At 35.2% G+C, this 23,102-nt stretch overlaps 1 protein-coding gene across 1 annotated transcript in view; it reads right to left on the reverse strand.

Annotated features, from left to right (window-relative positions):
• Window positions 1-23,102, reverse strand: part of LOC149776270 (ATP-binding cassette sub-family F member 2-like) — a 55,318-nt gene that overhangs the window by 19,834 nt on the left and 12,382 nt on the right. The window contains exons 5-10 of the mRNA XM_089942705.1: window positions 21,487-21,754; window positions 20,691-20,793; window positions 18,229-18,324; window positions 13,101-13,220; window positions 11,378-11,467; window positions 112-222 (exon numbers count right to left, since the gene is read on the reverse strand). Of these exons, the coding sequence (XP_089798831.1) occupies window positions 112-222; window positions 11,378-11,467; window positions 13,101-13,220; window positions 18,229-18,324; window positions 20,691-20,793; window positions 21,487-21,754 (788 nt within the window). The remainder of the gene's footprint in view (window positions 1-111; window positions 223-11,377; window positions 11,468-13,100; window positions 13,221-18,228; window positions 18,325-20,690; window positions 20,794-21,486; window positions 21,755-23,102) is intronic.

The raw sequence follows: 23,102 nt of genomic DNA on the forward strand, positions 1-23,102 counted from the left end.
GCACAACACTAAACTACACCCAGCTGCATACTTCAAAAGCATACCTAAAAACTTTGGCAATTACACTTTGAGGATATTATAATTATCAACGATGCAGATACTAAGACTTGCCTCTGCCACAATCAGTTTGAGTAGTGTGGACTTGCCAGCACCATTTGGACCCACCAGGGCCACTCGTGTATCAAGGTCAATTCCGAAGTCTAGGTCCTTGTAGATGTACGGCTGCAATACAAAGGAAACAGGGTCTCGAGACTATTTATTGTGAATTATAAAAATAAAAAATGCAATTATTTTTAATGAATAACATGTATCTTGATACAAACAATTTAACAATGGAAATTAATAGAAAGTCCTCTCCTCTCCACAACTTTTTGGGGTTACTATTCCCCTGTAAATAATAGCCCTGTTCATGGTTGGATCAAAATTCTTTGACCCTAACAAGACCCTAATAATTTTTACATAATGAAATTGTAAAATGGGGGATGGGGTAGAAGACTTAACCTCGCCAAAATACTACTTACGAATATACCCCGTAAGTGATAAATAACTTGAAATAAAGATAAAACATACAGCTGTGCATTTTTATTATCATCACAATAGCAAACATGTTGAGATCATATGGTGTGACATCACATGCATTAGAATAGCATTACCACCAAATACCAAATTAAACCATTTACAGCCTCATTAAAGACAGTTGGTAAAATGCTTTTAATAACTATCGTCACTAAAATCATCTTGCTGTTCGGCTGCCAAAACTTGTTTACTAAGCATTTGATTACACTGGCTGATCTAGAAGTCAAGTACTGACATGATCAGACTTGGTTTGTTAATATTAACGAATATTTCATATTTTGTTACACTCACAGTAAATCATCTATATGCATGTATGCTCACTTGTTTTCAAGAGGAAGACTTATTAAATTTAGGGGGATTCACAACCAAATTGCAAATCCTGGAGAAAACAATTTTCGTGTTTTCAACTTACAGCAAAATCATAAGGGTTGGCAGTCTGTTTGTACACATGAACACTTTCAAAAGAGTTTATCAGCAGATTACATTCTACAACTAAAACTACAAAGAACGCCAGCCAATGTGTGTACAGGACAGTCAGAACTCCTATCCAATCTTACAGACACTAATTGCTGATACTGTTGTGTATATGACAGCCACACACTGAAGGTCATTTGGCCCTGTTAATGGTCTCATATTTTCTGATCAAGCTAAAGAACAGCACTAATTCTGACAAGAGTGGATCCCACTTCATGACCTCTTAAATAATAATGATGAATTTTAAACTGAAATTGAGGATACTAATTGTGCATATCAAGAAATCCTTTGCAGCTTGTGTTAAAATTAGTTCAACATTAAAAGTTGGATATAACCTCTTTTAAGTATTTGAGGAATTTATTACAGAACATTATTTAAATCATGATTGTGCAATTATTTTCATTACAGCTGCCAGTATACAATACAACATCTCCATAGCTAGCCATTTGAATTAACTTTGTATACTGCTAAAAAAAAACAAGGATAGGCATTTTATATTTCCATGTTCTACCCAATGCCATTTACCATCCCAGTTGCAATACCCTCCCATTTCAGTCCACAATCCTTCTGAAACCCTATTATGCTAGACACTAGTGCCGATGTGCTTGTTATCATTTAATAAGTAATTTAAAAAACGTCACCCAAATCCAAGCCCAATTGTTGAAGTGTCATATTTTCTTATTGCTTCTTGGATATGTAATTAGTATAATTACTTATCCACTAAACCATTATCTTCTGCATCTGGCTTGATCAGATTGGCATAAATTACACTGCAATATATGTAATTCCTACTTAAAATTCACCCATAGTCCTTGAAAATGGGGTGAACAAATCAATGTGTACCTCAACCAAACATGAAGAATGAATGATTGGATGTATACAAGTCCAGTAATAATAAGATTAATTATTTAATCCAATATTTCATTGACTAAAAGTATGGAAAAAGAACTTATCCTATGGAAAATGTTGCCAATTACTGACTGTTTCAATATTATAAAATTCTTGTACTACTGCATCAGTATTTTAAATATCTCAAATGATAGCAAATTTTTATGTAAATTCTTGCAAATCCAGTCCTATTAAAAAGACAAAACTCATCATTTCCTTTCTATTGCAACAAAAAGCAATAACTCATGCCCATTACCTCCTCTAGGCATCAACAGTTGTTGCAATTTTTAGCTGAGAAAGATACTAATGAGGATGCTTGCATGGCGGGGTGGTTGGGAGGGGTTTTAAGTAACGTGATTGGGTTAAGTATTCTCGGAGAAACATATCTACTTAAAAAGTTGCTTTCTCCTTTAAATACATTTGAAGAATTTGTAATAGGAGTAATGCTGAGCATCTTACCTCTACCTTGGGTATCCTTCAAGGGAATTATAGCTGGATTCCCCAGGTGAACAATAATCCATTCTCCTAATTACATAAGCAACACAGACTGGGTCACTTGACCTGTGACCCTAACATACAGTAAAGAAAGTGAATACTGAAATCTTCTGACCTACAAAATTTCAACGGCAAATCCAGCAAAGCAAACAGGCTGTGTTGATTGATCTAGTTGGGTATGGTGGCTGTCTGTACTGCTGCCACCATACCAACAAGATGTAAGGTTTTGCTGTGATGCTAATTCTTTGAGATAAAAACTCAAAAAGGTTTACTTGGCATGCCAGCCAACAGCTTCTATTATATCCTGGATCGAAACGTTATGCTTGAACACAAGGATCATAGAGATGACTCAAAGCTTATAAGCCGTAATCTTTGTATGGTTACTCTGATCTGGTGACACATCAGAGTACACCAAGCGAACAACCCACTTTAGCCATTAAGTAAAGGCTTGAGTGGTGATATCCCATGTCCGGGCTCTCACCGGAAGCAAGAGGCATTTGCTCAGGCCACCATTTGTCTCCGTGAATTTCAAGCAGTGTTTGCGAGTGCAAATATAATCTTGCATGGTTGCTGTTCTTGACCTGACTACAGAAGAAAGCGAGCCAGCGATGACTCTTCTGTGACCTATGGAAGGTAATAGATTTTGGCAACAAGGTCTGGTTGTGTCCGAAGAACTACCAAACTCTCCCATTTGAAAAGAAGAGAGATTGGGTCAACAGAAGGTTATGCAATTCGCTTACATTGCATGCAGGAGCCAAAGCTATCAGGAAACAAGTCTTGTATATGAACTTTAATAAAGTGTGGGTTAGAGGCTAGAACTGAAACAAACTGATCCATGTTAAAACCCAGTATTGGTTCCATCTGGAAACAAAGTGAGGGATTTTGGTCAATGAAACCAACACAAAAAAATGGACAAAAAGATCTGAAAGGTCTTTATATGGCCTGAAACATGTCTGCCATGATGCCAGAATGTGTCTATTTTTTTCTTTTACCATTATCGAAGGGTTTACTGAAAATTGTGTTTTCCTGAAACATGACTGTTTAATGGGGTTTGGTAGTCCTACAAGGCAAGATGTATCACATTATTTAAGTTTTGGTGCTACGTCTTACAGCCCAAATAATGGCCTTGTGTAGTGTTTTCTGATAATGACTGACATCAGAAAGAGCATCCAAATTTTAAAGAATATCTCATATGCCTGGCAGCACATACTGAAGCTTTTCTACAAATTAACGTCATGTTGATTTAGGCAGACTTTACTTATTATGTCTTTTCTTGAATAAATTCAAATTCTCCCACAAACAAATGGACATGTTTTCAATTTATGCTGACCTACATTTCAGTTGGCTGGAATGCGATGGAAGCCTAAAATGCCAAAATTGGTTAAAAGGATGATGAGTATCTTGAATGAAATTAGCTCTAAACACTTTCTTCGATTTAGTATATTTTTTCCGTTAAGAAATAAATCTTCAACCTAATCCAATTTCGGCATTCCCAGCTTCCAACGCATTCCAACCAGTTGAACAGAACATGAAAATGTGTCCATTTACTGCTGTTAGATTTTGATTCCATGAGGATAAGACAGCAAAGTTAAGTATAATCAATTAGATTTAAATTTGTGGAAGAGTGTTGATATGGACCGACATGCGAGATATTTCCGAAAATGTTACCTCTCATTCTCTTGTCAGTCAACTTGGGAACACACTATAAAAAGCAATTGCTGAGGCAGTAAGACGTAGCACCAAAACAAATATATCATGTGACATGTCCTACCTTGTAGAACTAGTTATTTTGGAGCATGAAATCGTGTCTCTAGCACAAGATGCTGTGTTACAATTTAATTAAAAAACTTATGTCTCCACTTCATGTAGGACAGTGGTGATCTGATTTGGCGCCATGTTATGACAGGTATGTGAACATCCTGAAAATACATTTTCACATATCATCAGTGCGATCAAAATTTTCTCTGCCAAATTTTATAAAAAAATTTTAAAGTCTGTGCTTTCAATAAGAGGAACTCGGGATATAGGGCTTTTGGATTTTTTTAAGCACTGGATGTGGTCTTAAAATGACAAAGTCCTAAAGATGACAAAATCACTCAAATTGGCAGAAACTGTGAATAAAACAACGAATGTATACAACCTGCAGCAGAATGATTAATCCACACAATAAATCCAAAAGGAATGCTGGATGAGTCAATTGGAATACAAAAATGGCTTGGATTGTCAGCTAACAACTAGTCACACATGGCTGTGCAAAGGGGAGATAATGGGCAAAAGTTATTGCCCGCTGGATCAAAGTCCCTAATACCACCTCATAAACTCATGCACATGTATATCACATTGTCCAACATTTTAAACAGGTCTTAGTTATTATATAATGGTAAATATTTACAGAAGATCTTCTCGCCTCAGTAAAACTCAGCAAGGCAACTTATCCAAATATGCAACTCCTCAAGAGGTCAAAAAAGAACTCGCTGATCTTTTGAAGTCTCGCAAATGTAGACCAAAATGAAATCGTTGTTTATCAGGATAAATAATGATGACTAAAGATGAGAAATATCCCGATGAAAGATATTTTGCGGGTTTTAGTGCGACCGAAGAAAACTTAGCTGTATTTATTAAAAATGGTAAAATTAAAAACTCGGAGGAATCAGTCTTAACACTCACGGGAGAGATTACTGGATGTATCAGAAGAATTAGAAATATCATGTATGGCGATTTTAACACGAGTAAAAATACAATTATTAATGTGAGAGATCCAAAATCAGATGATGATGTGGCAACAAAAATATACGTAGACGGCAACAACAACACGATCAAAACCAAAACCAATGATCGCTTACTAACCGCAGCTGATACAATGACAGGTTCTCTCAACATGACTAATAGTAAGATTACTGGTCTTACAGAACCAGAATCAAACGATAATGCTGCAACAAAGAAATATGTTGAAAATAGCAACAAACAGTGTTATCCACTAACTGGATATTCACTATCGTTAATAGTACTAGATCAAAACGATGAGGTAACATTTGTAGTGGAACCCTTCTAGTGTTCTGCTATTGTTGTCATGAATTATTCGCTGAACTACCACCTGCTTAAAATATAATGAATCAAAACCCAATTGACTTTCAACATTTCAGATATGAGTAAGTGTGTTCGTGGCATACCCAACTAAAAAATATCGATGAGTATACAGTAAAACAAAAAAATACAGCAGATTTGTCATTTTTATTGATATAATTGTATACTCTGCATATGCAGTCATCGCTGGAACAGTAACAGTCATCAGCGCATTATTGGCATCATACGTAATATCACCAGCATTGCTAGCAGCAATGGGAATTGGAATTGCCATTATAACCGATGTTGCTATAGCCCAAAAAATATCCATATGAGCGGCTGATAAATTACACAAGGATACAATAAAGTTGCAGACAGCGATGCTAGCATACTCCAAAAGTTATCTTCATTGATATCATCAGGTCTCAGCAATGGATTAATATCAGATTAGGAATTCACATAAATGATTAAGATTTACCATGAGGTAATGACTGTGTCAGAATCTATGAAAAACGATATTAGACCCCCGGTTTATAAAACTGGATTTAGAATCAGGATATAACAAATGTCAACACTGAACAAATTACTAAAACAGATTATCGCTAATACAACTTTGTTGAAAACCACAATTCCAGCTTAAGAAATTGCACCAGCACAACTGCGAGGATATCACAGCTGACCAAATATAAGATCAACTTCATCTGGTGGATTACAAGCAAACAATTCACTGGTATTTGCATTAAAAAAAAAAACAACAAGATGAACCCTAGACTGGCAAGTTATAAGTATACCCATGAGTATTTATCAAATCGAACAGATCAACGATGAGTTCCAGCGCAGAATCAAATCTATTACAGGAAAAGAATCCAAAATAGTTATCACTGTTCACAAACCAACATTATCAGCCACATTAGAAATAAACTTTATAGATTATGCCGTAGACAGATATCAGTTGTTGATCTGAACCGTTCTTGTATGGCATGAAGTACATCCACCAGCACCTACATCAATACTTCAACCGAAACGATCTGTGTTTCGGATAAACCCTCGTATTGGGGAAATACTCCAAATTATAAAAATAATCCTGTGGAGAGCATTAGAAGCTAAACCCGACAGTGGTGAATTAGTTTTTATCTCCCATGATATATGGTGGATGTATGGAGGTCAGCTGTAACCTGGTTCAAAAGTTCTATTTGTTTGATGATTTCCTCCTTTGTTTCTGTGAACGTCGCATCAAAAAGATACTTGGTGAATAACTGCCACAATTTGTTGTGATATTGTTTGTAATTACAATTAATGTCATCAAAGGTAAATTTCATATCATTGACGATATATGGTCTTTTGGGTGTTCCACGGTTAACACAGAAGGAGAAGCTATATTTTTAAACTTTTAAAATCCAGCCAGGCCCAGCAAGGATACATTTTATATACATTCACACCTCAAGCACACCCTGGATTTTTTTTATATTGTTAGAACCTGTAAATCCAGTTTATCTCCAATGTCAATTCAGATGACGAAAATCCTGATATAACTGATCTTGAGAATAAAATCCCAAAAGATCCTGGTAGAAAAATAATTGATCAATTTGCGCAAGGTGGATCATGTGATCATAAATGACACTGTACAATTATAGATGATGCAGAGTTAGATTTTAGAATTGCTGATACAATGAAGAGAAACATATATTTAAGTCAAAGTAATGTTTACTTATCAGACGGAACTAAATTAGGTACAATCATGAGTTACACTGATGCATACCTAGATCGTAGCAACAGGCTTGGCTCATGACAGCAAATATGATTTTAAAAACTGAATGCTCAGGATAATTGACATGTTGGGACTTCAACTACATGTATGATATTAACATGGACAACAATGACAAATGCTCAGTCTGAAATTCCATAAACATCAATAAATGGCATTTATAAAGGGCTAACTTTCAACTCTGAAAATGTACTCTCCAAATTTTTAACTTCTTAATAAAGTTAACAGAAATAATAATTGAAACCGTACAATTTTTTCTTTCAACATTTTACATCTTGACAATTTGAAGGGATTCATCATTTCTAAATTCAAAATAAGATCTTTTTAAAACTGGTCGATTTTTCAGTAAATCCATTTCATAAATCTTAATGCCTTGGGCTCACAGAAGTGGATACCTGTAAAAATAAGAAAAGAACCGATAAGCACTATTAAAAATTTGAACTATATGAGATAATTCCTAAGACACACATACTTAAATTATGAACATAATCAGTCAGTGCTCTATAATGGTTACCAGTGTTGTAACTATATTTCATGTTGTGATATCAAAATGTGACCCCACACTTCAGCAAAAGTAAATGAAATACTAAAATACATGTCAAATAACATACTCTTCATTGTAATTTATCTGCATGTGACATAACATGTAAATGTACAAGCTGTATGGCTTTAAAACTACCTGCTGTTGAAGGAAACTCTGTCAACATCTTTTTATTACATTAGGCATGAATACAGTGAGTTGTTCTCTGAAAAAAGTAAAATACTTTAAAACCCCGCATTAATGTGACCCTGATATTAATGCGATCCAATTTTGTGGACCCCAATTATCGAGTTATAGCGGGGTTCCACTGTACTTGTATACAAGCCGCAACTGATCAGTTTTAATAAATACTTGCATGGTTATGATCACCACCAGTGAAAATAAGAACTGTTACCTATTAAGAATCTGAAGTATCAATGAAAAAAAACCAACACATTTTGACTTAATTGCCAAAAGTTTCATTTTAATTAGGTATGGACAGTGTCATTTCTATGCAGAAATAACTGGAAAATAGGGTGAATAATGACTTATTACTCACTGACTCCTTGGTTTCAAGATAATTTCTTGATTTTGTTCTATAACATTCCATATATTGCCATTAATTATAACAGCTCCACAATTTCATTTAAACTGCTGCAGTAATTAAACAAAATTAATGCAACTGAATCCTTGAAACCAGTTCCTTTAAAGTGTCACATGAGATACTTCATACATACATACAATTGTAATGCCAATGTTATTATGTTCAAGTCTCACATAAGATACTTTATACACACATACAATTGTAATGCCAATGTTATGTTAAAGTGTCACATGAGATATTTCATACATACATACAATTGTAATGCCAATGTTATTATCTTAAAGCGTCACATAAGATACTTCATACACACATACAATTGTAATGCCAATGTTATTATGTTAAAGTGTCACATGAGATATTTCATACAAACATACAATTGTAATGCTAATGTTATTATGTTCAAGTGTCACATAAGATACTTTATACACACATACAATTGTAATGCCAATGTTATGTTAAAGTGTCACATGAGATATTTCATACATACATACAATTGTAATGCCAATGTTATTATCTTAAAGTGTCACATAAGATACTTCATACACACATACAATTGTAATGCTGATGTTATGTTAAAGTGTCACATGAGATATTTCATACATACATACAATTGTAATGCCAATGTTATTATGTTAAAGTGTCACAAAAGATACTTTATACACACATACAATTGTAATGCCAATGTTATTATGTTAAAGTGTCACATGAGATATTTCATACACACATACAATTGTAATGCCAATGTTATTATGTTAAAGTATCACATAAGATACTTCATACACACATACAATTGTAATGCCAATGTTATTATGTTAAAGTGTCACATAAGATACTTCATACACACATACAATTGTAATGCCAATGTTATTATGTTAAAGTGTCACATAAGATACTTCATACACACATACAATTGTAATGCCAGTATTATTATGCTCTGCACTGTTTCCATTCCAACTCAAGAACCTCAATCTAACATTTTCCTCTGATAACCATTAAACAGTCAAATTTTGTGAAGCCATATTCCAAAACATTGGAATTATCTAACGGAACTGGACTTGGAATGATTGCATGTTGCATTTAAAATCTGCAAATGATATTCCACTGCACACAAGCGTTCATTTATGTTGGAAAAAGAAGAAAAGAAAAAGAAAACTGCTAAACACAACTTCAATTAACACAAGGAAACTAATGCGAAATCTGCCCCCCCCCCCCCCGATTCTCAGCATGTCGGTCATCTTGAACTAACTGGATGAAGACTATGTGTTGTTATAATGCTTTTTGACTGACAGAAGCGAGTGGCTAGGACAATGTTCGTAATAACTGAATGAACAGAATTTCATTAGTCTTTTACCACTTTCTGATTAGCTTGCTGAAGAAAAAGAAAATAGAACTTACCTCTATTGCTGGTAAGTTGGTCAATTATTTCTCTAGGCTGTGCTTTCTCAACCAAATACCGATTTCTTCCACTGTCAAAAACATCTCACTGCTATCATTATCACAATCTGGTTACATTTGGTTCTTTTTGCAGCGTGCACTTTATCGGATCCGAATGATGAAAACAAAGTCTCACGAGTCAAAAATTAATGTGGCTGCAGAATTTATCCTTTTATTTTGTAACAAGATTTATCTGCTAGGTTTCCATATGGTTAAGAAAATAAGGGCATAGATTTTCACGCGGTTTACGATTAGTAAACTACAAATGCAGCATCACATGGTAGGCTTTCCCCCAATTATTATAGCTGATCAAGGAGAAAGTTTTATAGCACATGTCCAATCCACGAAATTTAAAAGGAAATAACAGCGTGCATAACCAAATAGAATTAAAGTTTTTGATTATGTTCAGCTTGCACTGTTAGACAGACCTCCAGAGCCAGTTCTTTCAAACACCTACTGAAGCAATTTTATTGAATAAACAACCAGGGACAGAAGCAATTTTGAAACCAAACTACCCCGGCATATATATTTTTAAAATTGCCATCCCCGGGTCCCATGTATCTTTTAATGGAACAGCTTTAAGATTGTGACACAAATTAAAATCATTACAAAAAGGAAAAGCAAACGTTTATGAAGATGAAAACAGAGGATTTGTTTGCAAGATAAAACATTAAAATCAAAAATGCACAGGATTTTGCTGAAGTTTAATGGACTCCAACATAGTTTTTGTTGTTGTTGTTGTTGGGTTTAATGCCATTTTTCAGCACTAGATAGGCTATGCATGGCAGCTAGTATCAATGGTGGAGGAAAAACACAGGAAAACCTCGGAAAGAACCACCGACCGAGGAGAAGCTACTGGTAAGCTTTATCACATACCCACACAGGCTGAACCTGAGACTCAAACCCATGCAGACTGAGGTCAGATGGCAGTGATCCGTAGCAGTGAGCACTTTAGACACTCGGCCACTCGGGGTCCCACCATGGTTTTTCTTCTATTAATAACATCAATTATAATTGATGGTGAATACATATAATTTTCACAAATCTAAAAAAGTTTACTTGCCTGGATGTTTTCTGTCAAATTTTGTCAGTCTGTAAAGCTGTTTTTTAAGTCTTGAGAAGGTTTTTCAACTTTTAGTTATGGCAGGCAAATTTTATGGCACATTAGCATAATTTGCCCTTCATTAAAGGATGCTGTCAAATTAGGTTTATATCTGTCCAGTGCTGAGAAGGTGCTGTTGTTATGGCTTCAAAGCTATTTTTCAGCACATGATTGGCTCTACCTGGCAGCCATGAGCCCACAGGAAACTACTGTCAAACTTTCTCACATACCCGAATTGGAAGAACCCAAGACTAGAACTCATCCAAACAGGTAAGATATAATTGATCTGAACAGGCGAGTGCTTTAGATGACTCCGCCTACCAGGGGCCCCTTTGATAAGTTGAAAACAGCAACTGTTGATGGATTTACAACAGGACAACATATGATGGACAGAGGCATACCATAAACTCACTTGACATAACTGCCAGGTATCTAAATATCAAAATGAGCAGTCACCTTATCATTACTGTATCTGAAACTGACGTGCTGAACCATAATGACTGGAGGAGGCAGCTTCCCACAGCTTGGGAAACTAAACGACAGTGTCTGAAAAAGAACAATTGCAAATATTATGTTTAATATATAACATATACCATGTATCTATATTTTATAAAATACAACTACTTCCTGATAAAAATACTGATGACTACTCATGCAAATGAAACAAAAGGTACCAGATATTTGACCAACATGAAAAAAGTTATGACTTTCATAGCATTTAACAATTAATTGGGTAGGTGGGACAGTTTTCATAAAACAGCTTATTTTTCAACAAACATTTGTAATTACCAATTTTAATTTTTAAAGTAAAATTTACAATTTATTTTTGAAAATAAAATGTACCACTGTTCAATTTTGCACAGCAGCTAGAATTCAAGTATTAAAACAATGCAACTTTGCTACACAAGTTTGAACTGCATATAATAGCAGAAACATGGCCAGAGATTCAACCATTTACAATTTCTTCCAGTGCACTTTCCAAAACAAGATAATGAAAGTGTATCATGGCTCAAATGCAGGATGACAGTTAAGCAAGCAAATGGTCTATCAATCAAGGCTTAATGAATCAATGTGTGATGTGATGTGATTTTGATTTTTAACGTAGCTTTAACAATTTTTCAGACATCACTATGATGTCTGCAATGTGGCAGTTTATAGTGATGTCCAGCACTGGGGCATCATGCTGCAAACATGTAGCATGATGTCCCACCCAGTCACATTATCCTGACACCAGTCCGACCACTAACTTCTTGATGCTGAATGCCAAGCGAGGCAGCTGTTAGTACCATTTTTGTAAGTCTTTTGTATGACTCGGCCAGGGATCGAACCCCTGACCTTCCGCATCCAAGGCGGACACTCTAACCACTAGGCCACCGTAGCGGTCAATTAATCAATGAGTATTTTATCTAGTAGTAAAGGTCTACAAAATAAATAAGCACTTGATCTATTAATCAAGGTCTACAAATCAATAATCACTTACTTGATATAGCAATCAAGGCCTATATAATCAATAAACACATGATCGAGCAGTCAAGTGTGTGTGTGTGTGTCATTTGGATTTTTAATGTAGCTTTAACAATTTTTCAGTCATATCGCTAAGATGTCTGCAGTGTGACAGCTTATGGTGATGTCTAGCACTGGGGCATCATGCCGCAGACATGTACCATGATGTCTCCCCCCGTCACATTACCCTGACACCAGGCCAACCAGTCCTAACACTAACTCTTAATGCTGAGCGCCAAGCGAGGCAGCTGTTAGTACCATTTTTGTAAGTCTTTGGTATGACTCAGCCAGGGATTGAACCCATGACAGACTGCATCCTAGGTGGATGCTCTAACCACTAGTCCACCGGAGTGGTGATAGTTTGCATTTGAAATCCTACTTATATACAATATATCTAGTAGACTTCTCTGTGATACTTTTGTAAATCATGTTTCTTCACTGAATTACTGGAAACTGGAGTATGAATTAGTTTCAAATGGCTTGATAACAATAATTTTTAAGTGGAGATCAGAAAAAATATATCGCTTCAAGGTTTTGACCATAGTACTGAGCTACTATCCTTAGAGAGCTGCAGCACTCAACCTCGGCCTTTTTGTCATCATGTCTCCTGTGGATATATTATGAACTGAAGTAGAAAAATAATACAATATACTTTGAGTACAAAAACATGTTTTACTTTGTCTAGTGTAACTCTTTCTGTCAATCCTCCATCCACCATCTTCTTCAATGTTTTCTCTTTGCTCTGGGCCTGACGAGCAAGCTTGGCACTACCATGACCAAATCGTGCAATGTAGTTCTGAAGAAGGAATTGGTAAGATAGTAATGATAAAGTATTCTAATGCATTACATCATAATTGTCAAGCTAGCTCAGCATGCATTAATTCAATACTAGCGCATATACCAATGTACAAGTCAGATCCAACTGCAAACTTCAAAGACCCAGGTCTACCAATGAATATTGCACCAGCAGATCTGAGTCTATGCAATCAGTAGAACAAACAACATAAATCTGATCCACAGCACATTATATGAAGGCAGAAAAACATGTTTACAGTTGGACTTGTAAGCGAAGATATACAGTACTACAATTCTAAACTTCAATATGATAGATCATTTTACATTGCACATTTACTGCATTGTAGAATCATCTATTGTATTGATAGATATGTATTACATACAAAATGTCATTCCAATATCAGTCACAAATTCCAAGAAACGCTATACATAAAGCTAATATGAACTTGGTAAAAAAGAAACAACTTTTAGAAAATTATGTGGGACCTAACAAGATACCCCATGTTTGAGTACTTCCTAATCAATACTCATTATAAAACTAACTTAAACGCCAAATTACTCATTAACTCACACAAAATGAAAAACCTGTATTCACTCTGTAGACAATATATAAACAATGCCCTTTAACACTATCATGGACAAGCAATAAAGATAAAGGTTGACACATCTCTGCATATTTTAATATCTGGTATTTTATTACGATTGCTAACCTGGAGGGATGGATGAAGTGGGGGAGATGATACATAACTTTGCAGGATGGACGGAGTGGGGGTGATGATACAAATTGCAGCATGCAGTGTGGAGATCAGAAAAGTGATACCAGTTGTCAACACAGATGTGAGTGGGCTACCATCCCACACACACTCTATGCCTCGCTATTAAATCATCATTTCTCCTCTGCAATGCATGATGGGACAATGGATATGTATGAGGTAATAACGTCAGGGTTTCACTTAGAATTTTTGAATTTAGAGTCCCACCAGGAACCTAAATATTACATATATAGCAAAGCTGAAAGAACAAAAGCAAGTTTTCATGCATTTCTCAGAGTGGGGAGGGACTCTCCCTATGGGGGTCAAAGAGAAACCATGAAATGTGCTCATGTCATCTGCAGAAGGGAGGGACATCCCGCTCGTAATAAACCTGTTCATTCTAAATGACCTTGTCTGCAAAAAAAGAACATTTTCACAATGATTATGATGAAACTTTATTAAACATATTTATCTTGTTGTTGTTGTTGTAGAGTTTAATGCCATTTTTCAGCACAAGATAGGCTATACGTGGCAGCCAGTATAAATGATGGAGGAAGAACCCAGGAAAATCCCAGAAAGAACCACTGACCCACAAGAAGCTACTGGCAAGCTTTCTCTCATAACAACATTAGCCAAATACGAGACTTGAACCCATGTAGACAGAGGTGAGATGGCAGTGATCTGTAATGGTGAGCGATTTAGACCACTCAGCCACTTTAGGCCCCGATATATATTTATCTTGTAGATTCATTCATGGACTAGAACTATACTTAAATTGGGTATTTAAATAAACACAGGAGATATCTCGTGTGTTCAGTTTAAAACAATTCTGGTTAGGTATCATCAGGCAGGGCTGCCATTAGGATTTTTTTTCCAGATGGTCAGTGTGACACCTTGAATTTTTTCATAATGTCAGAGAAGGTAAACAAAGGGGAAATAGGTCAGACGTGACAGATAAAAAGTAACAAAGAGTGTGTGATGAATTTTTAATTCATCTTTTACAATTTTTCATTCATATCACTACAATGTCTGCAGCATGGCAGTTTATAGTGATGTCTAGTACCAAGGCATCATGCTGCAGACAGGTGGCATCATGTCCAACCCTGTCACATTATCCCGACACCAGGCCGACCAGACCAAACACTAAACATTTATTGCTGAGCACCAAGTGAGGCAGCTGTTAGTACCATTTTCTTTAGAAGTCTTTGGTATGACTCAAGCTCCCACATTGGAACACTAACCATTTAGGCCACCAGAGCAGTAAATAAATAATAACAAAGAAGCAATTGGATACTAAATATAACCTAATATAACCAAAAGGTGAATTCTGTTATATTCTCTCACTGGGCTGAAATTAAAATCATATTCTCATTAAGTTTCTTTTTCACACACATCATCTACTGTTTTCTCTAATAATTCACACACATCATCTACTGTTTTCTCTAATAATTCACACACATCATCTACTGTTTTCTCTAATAATTCACACACATCATCTACTGTTTTCTCAAATAATTCACATACATCATCTACTGTTTTCTCTAATAATTCTCAACACCATCCTTTCAAAATATTTGCTTTCAAGCTGCACCGATTCTGTAGTTCATTTAATGATAAACTATGAATTTGTGCAAGCTATTTTTCTTTATAAATTAATCTCAATTCATTTACTTCGTCATTACAATCTTACAAATATGTTGCACAAGTAATCACCTCTGACTTTCTGATGTGAAAATATTTTTAGTCAGATTAGAACAAGAGAATAATGAAAACAGTATATCAATACTGTGTATAATTACTAAGAAGTCATGTCCAACAACAAACAAGAGACCTGGGCATGCCATCATATAATGTGCCAGATCAGGGTCAATTTTGATAGTTCTACTGATTTAGTTCTAAAAAAAGCATATACCAAGATCTGCCAGAACACTATGCAATGGCAGTGTTGGATCTGTGCAGTTTGCAATTGATACAACTTATAAGTGTGTATATATGGTAAACAAATACAAAAGCCCCTTTTCCGGTTCTTCCATAGTTAAATTTTGATTAAAGTTTTCATAAAATGCATTTTGAATATTCACAGCACAGCACTTTATAGCTCATTTTCATGCCTATAGTCGTTATCAGAGTAGTGTCTTGCGGTGAAAGCAGTGTCTATTTTTGGTAGAATCAATCAGTGCAGAATTTACCTGTGCTTCAGCCAATGAATCAAGGCTTTCAAAACATGTCCAAGGTCAATATGTGGGTTTATCAGCACATGTGATCTACCTGAAATCCTACAATCTGCTAATTATACTTTAGTACAACATTTGTTGAGGGATATGGCACCTAGGCAAATATAAATCTTGGTCAACCCCCAGATAAATGAAAAAATACATAAGGATATGCATTTATTTTAATGTTTTTAAATGATATATCCATAAAATTAACCCTTTCTTCACTATGGACCAGTTTTCCAGTCATGGTAAAGTTAGTCCGTAAACACTATGGACAACTTTACCGGTCTGGGGCAGTGCTCTTCTCTAACGTTATAGTACCAAACTATATAAATTTTGGGATACCTCTAATAACTTCTACTTGTAATGTAGATATTATATTTGGATTATTTCATGAGTTTAGCTTGTATACAACTAGAAATATCAAACAAAGTAGGCACTTGTAATGAGTTTTCCGGATGGTGAAATTTGTATACAAAATGGCGGAGTTCGAAGAAAGTGAGTGAAGTGTTAGATTTTGAAATTATCAGAGGATTTTACCAATTTCAACCTAGTAAAGTTGGATGAAAATGAGAAAAGGCGTCTGGAGAGGCAATGGAATGCGCTTGTGGGTGACAGTGATGAAGATGAAGAGGACTTTGAAGGTTTTGAACCGGAGGAAGTGTACGCTCCATGTAATTTTGTTTGGAGGAAGTTGAAAAACCAAAGAGATTTGTTTCAGTTTTCTGAGAGAGTTGGACCCACCCGAGTGTTAGATGGCTCCAGGAGAGCTTTGGAATATTTTCAAATATTCTATTCAGAAGAAGTTTTTGGAAACATTGTCCGTCTAACGAATTTGAATGCGATGATCAAACATGCCAGAGGTGATACAGGTGTGTGGACCGATCTCACCTTGGATGAAATCAAGGCATTTTATGGAATTTTAATTTCTACTAGTCATATACCTGAAAGAAAGACTTGTGTTGCTACTGGAATTATTCATGAGTACATCTAGGGTCAACTGAACAAGTTTTGGGAACTTTCTAAGTTTTCTAAGAAGTAAATAGATAATTACTTGTATTTTACCTGTTGTGTTACCTGTTTGCACTTGTATTTTAACAGTTGTAATAGATATGCACATTTTAGTCAATTAGTCATAAAATTTGATTTTAAACCTTGATTATGACAGCCAGATATCTTTAAAATTAGCAAAGTTATGTTATTTCAAATTCCACAAGTCATTTTGCTTTACAACTCCAAAGTTACTTAGTGATGAAAGAGTTAAGTGCATATGAATTAGCATTTTCTAATAAAACCACACAATTTTATATGCACTAAATTAAAATGATTCAAAAGTAAAACTTCTTATAGGGTACAAGTAACAAGGCATCAATAATGCCCCCAAGCACCGATTTCATTACTGATGATAACAAAAGGTCTCAGGATAATATTGGCCAAATGGAAAAGACTGCATTTATCAACTTAACTAATAAACCAGAATGATAAAAACAATGTCTTTAAATATTTATATCGCTGTTTAGAAACATTTAATGCAATGCACAGTGACAACTGTAAACATATGGAAGTATTTACAAGGTGTGCAGCCACCATCAAAATGGCAGAAATTAGATGACAAGAGATCTTGATAAACCTGTATTGAAGCAAAAGTTCAATATACATAATTTTATCTCACTGGATAAATGAAAAATTACAGAAGTGATCACAATGGCATAATCTGGTGTTCAAAACAGGAATGATTCCCCAGAAATGTAATGGCTGGCATCTCTGCATAGGCTAGGTCTTGAAATTAGCCGTAGTCCAGATACCCAAGGCTAATAAATTTCTGTCAAACTTGCAGTTTTCAAAATTGTAGAATTCCAATAGCTAGTCAAGTTTCAGTGGACATTAAGCAGGACTAGTAAATTTCTCCATCTACTGGTCCATCCAGATACAAGGAAATTTATGCTAAATTCAAGATGTATAAGCTAGGTAAAGAATATCATGTAACAAAGAAGTCAGCCGTGTATGTGTAATATAAGAAGAGACCTATGTGGGTCTTAACCTTCATGTGTGCAATCTGATCCTGCTCCCAGCGGTACCTCTTCATCTGATTCTCTTCCAGTTCCATCCTAGTCTGCATATATGCATCATAGTTACCCTGCAGAGACACAAAGTAACAACTAGTCTTTATAACGTCTAGGCACAAGGAATTAAAGTGTAAGAATCACAATCGCCATCCAGTTTTTAGTTGACTGTTACATACTAGAGATTTCAGACAAACAAACCTGCTACAGATTGAATCATCATGTAACTACAACTGGAGAGACAGAGAGCATTTACTATACAGTAAAAACAAATTAAAATTTTCATTTGTAAACATCATCCATCCAGTCTACAAGAACTTTTCACTGCAAGACAAAAATTATATAGTTTAAAAAATTTTAACAAAAAAGTAAAAGTCAACAGAAATTGTGCTTATAGGCAAAGTTTTGTCCTGCCAAAAACACGTTACACTCATAAAAAGCTGCTCATGGTGCAACTTAGGATCATAAAATAAACCAAATAATCATTTGAAAAACTAATAAACTTTACTTCAATAATTTCACAATATAATTAGCCACATGAATTGGTTATCCAATACTATCGATGCTGAAGTTATTTCATGTGTATGTCAGTGTTTACATCGTAATTAAGTCACAATAATTTGTCAATTTTGACAGCAAATATATTATAATTGCAATGCCAGTAGCTGGTAAGGGAAAGTAACATTTCCATTGGTCAGAATGTTACCACGTGATCAAAATGAATTGCGTATATTTCTGAACGAACTGTAAGGAGAACTACTTTTCTAAGAATACCTACTTCTATAAATAGAGTCACGTGTACAGCATAAGATAAACACTGCCAGTTATGGCAGACACGAAGTAAGCATTAAAGGAAAACAATATTCTAACAATTATATTTTAAAAAAAATTGAATAAATTTGGCTTCCAGTGGGTGAAGGACTGGTATTATGATGACCTTATTATGATCAAGCAGGACAAGCCGAAGTGCTATAAATAGCTACATAAAAGAAAAACCCCAAACATGTATTACTATGCTCAATTAAGATTTCTGTTTTTTTTAATGATACAACCAAAATAACATAACGAATAATTGAAATTTCAGTTCTAAGAGTTTAACATCATTTTTTCTAAGTTTATCGTGGTATAAACTGTTAGTTGCCGACTCGCACAGCTTACATAACGCTCTTATATCATACTTCTCTCTTTTCATAACAAATCTGTAAAATAAACGCCCAAATAGATCAACTATATACAAATAATCCCATACAATCACTTGTCCTTTTCTCCAATGACACAACCTGTTGATATGCCAGTTGGGCTCTTTTTGCAGCTTTGGCAAAGATTTCTTTAATGTTTTTTTTGTTTGCTCCCACTGACTTTTTTTTGGCTTAATGTGCAATCATTTCTTTTCCTTCTCAATGAGAGCCTTTTTCCTTTCAAGCTGGTGCTAGTATTGGCGACATGCAGTGCGCATGTTCTGACAGGGATACATCTGTTCTCTCATGCAAGAAATCTTTCTTCTTATTGTAATTAATTGCACTTTTTCCAGATGACTTCTGAGCTTCGATTTTTCTGTATGCAGCTTCTTTTGTAGGTTCAGTTTTCTTATAAACTGACCAACTAAATTCCCATGAACTTTTTGCTCCAGCGATTCCCATACATTTTTTAAACCTTTGTCTTAACTTTTTGTGCCATGCTCTCTCAACAACTAGGGGTGCCATCTTCTGCATGCTTCTTTCCATTGCCATATGTTTCCACTGCACAAAGATTCAATGAATGAATTTAAACCTTTGACCAATAATACTCTTTACAAGAGTTGTGTGCTAATTATTATGTAGAACAAAATTAACTGTCCATGTACACATTCCAAATAACTACATTTGATGGAAAAGAAGAAACTATATTTGATTTATTGTCAAAAAATGCTTTTCCACCCTTTTACTCTATTTGGTTGCTAATGGTGACCATGAACACACATCAATTTCACTGACATTTTTAGTGTTAGCAATCTGTATGCATATATGCATCACTGTATACAATTTCACTGCAGTCTGTTTATAAATAATAGCTCTAAAGCTGTTATATGGATCTGGCCCAAAAAGTCTGTTTTCTGAAACAATCCAGCATACATAGACGGGGCAGTTAGAAACAATTCAGCATACACAGACGGGGCAGTTAGTAACAACTCAGCAGATGGGGCAGTTAGAAACAATTCAGCATACACAGACGGGGCAGTTAGTAACAACTCAGCATGCACAGACGGGGCAGTTAGAAACAATTCAGCATGCACAGACGGGGCAGTTAGAAACAAATCAGCATACAAAGATGGAGCAGTTAGAAACAATTCAGCACTGGTTTCATCAAGGTCAAGTGAAACAACACAGCACTACCATGGTTAAATAAGGATAATAGAGAAATGTAATTAGGTAGCTAATAAATAAGTTTCATGTAAACCTACACCAAAATATTTCAGCTTTTTCTTCTGCATATGTATAATGTTGGTGCAAACTCCATTCAGAAAATCTTGAGAGTGGGAAATTATGACCAAAATTCTCTTGTAGCTGAAAAAAAAGAATAAAATAAAATTACAACTCATGAGAAACAATCTGCTGAGGAAAAATTCCAAAAGATTGTATCCTATCATGTAAAAACAAGGATGTGTCAAGCCATAAAGCATACCCTGAATACAATAATTTTGTTTTAACACTTGTCTTGATTGTTATAATTACTGTATATTTAATTTTCTTACCAAAAATTACAACTCTTTTAAAAACTATTCTTCAGAAAATGACATGCTTCGTTTTAAAACAAGTTAATGATGTATTGACAATTTTGCCATTTCCATACACATATCAATATTTAAGATATACAACTGTTACAAACATTTACCTTCAACAGTCTTTAATAATTATTAGTTATCTGCCCCTTTCTCCTTTATATGTATCCTAAAGTTTGTGCATTGTATGAATATGTGAGACAGGCATACTATATACTTAAAGGTCAGAAGACTACACACTCTGATCACTAAATAATAAAATATTCAAATTCTATCTCAATTATTGAACAATTGCAAGGTAAGACAAAATTCCATTAGGGGTCATTTTTACGGAGCTTTACAGTTAGTGAAACAAACTGAATTAAATTTTGAATGGGAATCAAGACAATCAGGCATGATCCATGAGTGTATTCAGATCTAGCAATGTTAATCAGATTGCATCATTCTAGTACAGTTCACCATCACAATGTATTCTAACTTTTTCAACTCTTGTTCCAGCCACACACAGGCATTAAGATCTAGATGGTTTGTTGGCTCATCTAATAGCATCAGGGACGGTTTAATGTACAAAGCACGAGCCAGTCCCAATCGCATTCGCCAGCCTCCTGAGAAATGTTTCACTGCTCGATGCTGCATTTCTTTTGTAAATCCAAGACCATGGAGAATGTACCCAGCCTTTGCCTCTGCCTTTCCTGCATCCATGTCATCTAGACGTTCATAAATATCCAGCAAGCGATCATGAGATTCTAAAGAGAGAAAAAAATATGTGTACTGATTGTTCTCAGTGCTAAAAAAAATCAGACCACTCGATGCCGGGGGCCACATATATAGCTCTACATGATACCAAATAATCTGGATGTTCCAGTTGCACTACAAAATACAGAGGGAAAAACCTAATTTTTTGGACCCGTTTTTTCGCTACCCAAATTTCTATTGTGATCGGAATCTAATTTTGTGTCTGGATTTTAGACCTTCTGGCCTCAGATCTAAGGCAGACCAGTCTGAACTGCACACAGACATGTGAACCTTTGCAAAAGCTAGAATAAAAGGTGGGCATTTGGAATAAAGAGTGGTCTCTATAAAAAAAATGATGGGTCCATTAAGCAAAAAAAAAATAAATATACATTTTGGCAACTGCCGATATCACAACCAACACTTAACAGAAAATCGGTTATTTTATTAAAGATTTTAAAATTATTGAGAATTGGTGATTTTTATGCATGCGGTGTGAATCCGTGAATCGTTGAAAAAGTCATGAAATTCAAGTCAAAATCGTGAGGGTTGGCAACTATGTATCATGTCAAAAAATGATCAACTACTTGATAGAACTCAATGAGCTGAGTATTGAATTAAACTGAAACTAATTCTGTATATACCACCACAGTGCATGAGATTAACAGCGCATTGATAAGCTTGTCATAATGAAGCAAGACAAATGAACTATAATTTTTTGTCTACGATGAAGACCAAGCAAAAGATGAATTTGGTATTTGCAATGCCTTGTGGAAAAGAATAATGAAAAGGCAAAAGCAAAAGTATCAATTGATGACTGACAAGAGTGCCAAGCTGTCAATCCAAGGGGAGACATCTACAGTCTGACCTCCACCAGGGCAAACAGAAGACATTTTAGCACTATGTTAAAAAACCCAAAAGATGTGGCAACATAAATTTGTTTTTAATTTGATGACTGGACTGCATGTGCTCTGAATGTATCACGATCAGGTAAATTATCTGAAGAAACCAACTTTTGGAGTAACAAGCATTTCTTTTATCAGATAAATGTTAGCAAGTACTCTGCTTGCTGAGGCAAAGTCAGATCAGAGTGGTCTCCAAATGGATAAAGGAATTTCCACCAAATCATGTCATTGTTACATTTTAACCTGAAGCCTAACCGGATTATGTATGGGACATCACTTTTCTAGTAAAATATATTTCTTTGAGGTGGTGGTTGGGCGGTGATCTCCCTTGGATATAAGGATTGGTGCCAAATCCCAAGAATATCTCAGTTACTACTGGGGAGAAGGCATGTTCTTTATATGGGGAGGCTGGGAGGATGTATGTGAATGCAGCTATTTTTTGATGGAGAGGTTTTCA

This window comes from Sinohyriopsis cumingii, chromosome 18 (assembly GCF_028554795.1).
Source record: "Sinohyriopsis cumingii isolate HCF-2022 chromosome 18, ASM2855479v2, whole genome shotgun sequence".
Lineage (NCBI taxonomy): Eukaryota > Metazoa > Mollusca > Bivalvia > Unionida > Unionidae > Sinohyriopsis > Sinohyriopsis cumingii.